Source organism: Sphaeroforma arctica (assembly GCF_001186125.1).
Source record: "Sphaeroforma arctica JP610 unplaced genomic scaffold supercont1.2087, whole genome shotgun sequence".
Taxonomy (NCBI): Eukaryota; class Ichthyosporea; order Ichthyophonida; genus Sphaeroforma; species Sphaeroforma arctica.
In genome coordinates, this window is record NW_014038471.1 from 1,808 (window position 1) to 6,909 (window position 5,102).

At 43.3% G+C, this 5,102-nt stretch overlaps 1 protein-coding gene across 1 annotated transcript in view; it reads left to right on the forward strand.

The window, feature by feature from the left end:
* The window catches only part of SARC_12120 (hypothetical protein), a gene marked incomplete at its 5' end in the record, with an annotated part of 5,720 nt that extends 1,387 nt beyond the window's left edge, over positions 1-4,333 (forward strand). The window contains 6 exons of the mRNA XM_014293780.1: positions 158-337; positions 1,084-1,298; positions 2,138-2,268; positions 2,778-2,958; positions 3,606-3,683; positions 4,152-4,333. Coding sequence (XP_014149255.1) covers positions 158-337; positions 1,084-1,298; positions 2,138-2,268; positions 2,778-2,958; positions 3,606-3,683; positions 4,152-4,323 — 957 coding nt within the window. The remainder of the gene's footprint in view (positions 1-157; positions 338-1,083; positions 1,299-2,137; positions 2,269-2,777; positions 2,959-3,605; positions 3,684-4,151) is intronic.
* Positions 4,334-5,102: the final 769 nt, after the last annotated feature.

Genomic DNA, 5,102 nt, shown 5'->3' on the forward strand with positions numbered 1-5,102 from the left:
TATATATATATTATGTTATTATTAGTTATGTATGTATGTATAGTACTAATTACGTTGTTATAGTATATATATATATATATATATATATACGTGTGTGTGTGTGTGTGTGTGTATATGTATATATATAAACATATGCCTCACTTCCCTCACCACTCAGGACCAACTGTCACATTTTGCTGGCGATATAGTGACGGGTGTGGGACTTCTATTCAAAGGTTGTAAGACAGGCATCTCGGATGCGGAAACGCGCAGACTACACAAGAAGCTTCTGATCCCTTTCATTGTGGCTATAGTTGTGTCGTTTATAGTAGTGAAGCTCTTGCTGCTGCCGGTCTTGGTATGTCTGGGCTTGTATGTATATGTATGCGGTTAGTTGTTTGCTGTACACACATACGATGGAAAAGTTATCGCAATTCAAACCTTCGGGATATTGCCAAGAACTTACTGTTTTCCTTCAGTGTATACGAATACGTTCAAACGTTATGTGTATATTAATGCGAAGTTATCAATCGTCACGTGTCTCCACGCGGGTGGCTAACTAGCTTTGTGCTGCCTTTTAAAATGAGTGGTCAAGTGGTACTGAGTGTACGCGTACGATCACTAGGGGCTGTCTGTGTGTAGTGTGTTGTAACATCTCTATTCAGCAGATATGTGGCATGCATTACCTATCGAACCAATCCTCCTACTCCGCTATATACAGACTCCTACGCAACTTACACCTACCATCCCCTACACTTTTGCCGATGTGGCTCGTATCCGTACTATCTTCCTCAACTACAGATAGACTGGTAGCTACCTTATGCCTACCTACACCGCACCCACTCGTGCCCATATCTCTCCTATCCTCCTCAGGGCGTGATGTGGCTCGCATCCCTACTATCTTCCTCAGCTACAGATAGACTCGTACCTGCCTTGTACCTACCTACTCCGCACCCACCCGTGCCCATATCCCTCCTATCATCTCAGGGCGTCATGTGACTCATATATCCCTACTATAGTCCTCAACTACAGATAGACTCGTACCTACCTTATACCTATCTACCCCGCACCCACCCGTGCCCACATCCCTCCTATCCTCCTCAGGGCGTGATGTGGCTCGTATCCCTGACAACAACCCTATCCGACAGCACGTGGGAGTACGCCCACGACATCTCCAACCAGTTTGTGTTTGGTGTGCCGTTCATTACCATGCAAGTCATGCGCTACTTCTACTTCGAGCCCTTTGAGAAGGTCTTCTTCTCCTGTCTGCGCGTGCAGGACAATGCCTTGGCCGAACGGCTGCTGAGCTACGAACCCAGGTGAGTGTGGATGTGTGGTGGTTATTTAGTGTGATATAAGGGAACTCGGGTGAGTGTGGGTGTGTGGTGATCATTAAGTAGGGTATAATTGAACGCAGGTGTGTGTAACTGTGGTGTGTGGACGTGTGTGGTGGTTGCTTAGCAACTGTGGTACTTTGACCATTGCTGGCACGGGTGTTGCATATGATACCTATCTCTGTGGAGTGCTAGGAGGCCGCTGGTTAATTTCTATCCTGTGTGGTGTACGACAAATTGGTATAGGGAGAGTATATATAAAGTAGAGTAAGGTGGATGGCAAAAGTTAACCAGCCATATATATCGAGCAGACGCTTGTGTTATGTGTGTACACACATTTATGCGGCTGGGGTTGTGGGGGGTTTGGGGGTGACGTGTTCGTACAGAGGAAAGCCATGCAGCGTATTATCTGCCTATGCACATACATTCATGGAGGTACTTTCACGGATTCTCTCAGAACCGAACACACCATGTACATGCACAGGTACATGGAATACACCATGTACATGCACAGATACATGTACATGCACATGTACATACACAGGTACATGTACATGCACAGGTACATGTACATGCACATGTTCGCGTACATGTATGTATGTGCTCATCACTCGGTCCCCGTGTGTGCGTAGGTCTAAGCAGAATATGATGATTGTGCTCAAGAAAACGTATCACTTGGTCAATATGTACGTAGGTCTGGTAAGGAGAATATGATGTTCATGCTCAAGAAAACGTATCACTTGGCCAATACGTATGTAGGTCTGGTAAGCTGAATATGATGATTATGCTCAAGAAAACGTATTACTTGGCCAATACGTATGTAGGTCTGGTAAGAAGAATATGATGATCATGCTCAAGAAAACGTACCACTTGGCTAAGCTTGGACTCGTGTACGCTCTGCTGTCGTCCATCCCAGTTGTCAAAGCAATAGCGCTCCCGATTTCTGAGTATTTGGGTGTGTGTCGCGATTTCTGCGTGTTTGGTTGGGTTGTCCTGATTTCGGAGTATTTGGGTATGTGTCGCGATTTCTGCGTATTTGGTTGGGTTGTCCTGATTTCTGAGTATTTGGGTATGTGTCGCGATTTCTGCGTATTTGGTTGGGTTGTTCCGATTTCTGAGTATTTGGGTATGTGTCCCTATTTCTGAGTGTTTGAATATGGTGCAAACTCCTTACCTGTTTTAAGGGTTTTTAGGGTTTGCTGTGTGTGCTGTGGATGTATGCCTAAGTTATGAGCTGAGATCATGGTCTTGCAAGTGTCGAATGAGAGCATTTGGAATGGAATCGTGACACGCACCATTGCTATTCGATGTCTGGGGATGTCAACTGTGTCAATGGACACCAGCAGCTACAACAAGAGAAGGATGCAGTCAACATACTAAACATTGAGCGTCTTCTTTGTTATTTGTTGTTCTTTTATTTATTTATTTCTTTTCTTTTCTTTTCTTTGTGGTTTGTGGCCACAGTTATGCATAAGAAATTCGGTGTCAAAGTGGGGCTACTGTACTTTGCGGCCTATGGCATTGGCCTGGGCGTCTATGCACATGCCGTACAGTCTTATTGGCTGGGCAGTCGCGTGCTTTCCGGCGAATTGATTGGTGCTACCTACCTGTTCAGGTGTCGTCTAAGCCATGAAGATAATTCCAAGTGAGTCTATGGATGTGACTTATCTCTTCGGATTTATATTTATATGGATATGGACATGTATGTATTTATGTGTATGTATACACGGCTCACAATACTCTCACTCGCGGCACACCATATTTAGTAGGCGTAGTTACCCGCATAGCTACATATCAACGTATTCAATAGATGCATAGACACCAAATGGTACCACAGCCCCTTCTCTGGTAGGTACCTGGTACACGGTCCACAATACTCTCACTCGCGGCACACCGTATTTAGTAGGCGTAGTTACCCGCAGAGTTACATAGCAACGTATTCAAGAGGCGCATACAGTCATATAGTCATATAGTATCCACCCGTGAATGTCGGGCAATATCGCATATCTCTCGTGTAGCCGCGTCAACTGCACCGAGCTTCCATCGGTATTGTAAGTCTTCGACCATGCATATATCCTACCATATCCCATGTGCATGTATTGTACCATTGTGCATGTATGCTACCATGTACCATGTGCATATATCCTACCATATCTCAGGTGCATGCATGCTACCATTGTGCATGTATGCTACCATTGTGCATGTATGCTACCATTGTGCATGTATGCTACCATGCACCATATATCTCGTCGTCTGTCCCGTTGACGGGTCTCTTGTCTTGCCCTCCCACAGACTCACTAAGAAGTTCGACTCAGTGTTCCTGGGCTTTGGTCTGCCCCTGTTCGTGGCCTTTGCGGTGCCATACATTGGGTATGACATATTCGTACATTGTGTTTTCTTTTGTTTTATATTATATTCTTATTTATTTACTGTTATTCTTTTTGTTTGCTTCATATTCTCTTTGCGCACGAATCATCGATCGGTGTATGTACTGTTTATTTATTTATTTTGGGGGGTTTTTTCTCGTTTTTCTGCTTTGGGCTTTTTTTAAACCGATTGACCTGATATGCGTTGTTTGTGGCACAGCATCCACCATCGTGTGCTAGGGTTTTAAGGTTTTTTGGAGCTTGACAAAGTCTACCTCATTCTTGCCCCAGCACACATCGACGTATTCATATTTGATGTTTGTATTCATATATAATGTTCGTATTCATATATGATGTATGTATTCATATTTGATGTTTGTATTTATGTAATGTTTTTATTCATATGTGATGTTTGTATTCATATCTGTTGTTTGTATTCATAGGTGATGTTCTTTCTCCTTGGCTCCTTCAGGTGTCTCTCCTTTGGCATTGCCTTTGCCGCTGCCTCGTCTCTCGCGTCGTATGTGGACAACAATTGTCGCGAGTACACGCACACCATCGACACACCCTCGCTACTATACTCCACGCGGCAAGAGAAACAGATTAAGACCGGTCTATTGAGCGATAGTAGGAAGGACATCTAGAGGCGCTAACTGTGATACATATATATATATATATATATATATATATATATATATATATATATATATATTATTATTTATTATATATATATATTATATATATATATTATATATATGTATACATATTTATATCTTTCTGCTGTGCAGGAAGAGCTTGTGGGTGAATCATGTATGAACGAGCTTACGATTATTATTAGAAATGGAACTGGATTGCGCATCATTTTCATTGTATTGTATGTTTCACTATAGTTTGGAGCATTAAATGTAAGGAGAAGAACAATTCACACGACTCTGTGGGGTAGTACAGTTCAATGTGAGCGCTTGGTCACCTTCGAACCTGCGCAATGGCATACCCTGACTATCATATTGCTGTGAGAAGAGTGGAATATAAAGAGGCGTCACATATGAAAGAACGCGTGTAATTGAGATCACATATGATGAAACAAGACTAATACCACACCCGACGAAATAAGTAATTACCCTTGAGCAGCAATTCTCACTACCCGCTGTGTATGAAATCACGTATACAATCTGCTGCGAACAAGAAAACACGCAAAGTTTTAGGCCAATGTCAAGTTCTCATACTTTGCAGATAGGTAAAAAAGCTATTTATAGAACACCTGTTTAGGCAAACCTCTATTAGGCTGCGCGCCTCCTCTTAATAGAACAGTCTACCGTTTCACCTCACACGCCATCTCGGCCAGTTGTGCCCATTCGCGTCGCTGTCTGAGCCGATTTTGCATTAGGTACCGCACCACTTACCACAGCAGATGGGGCTGGTG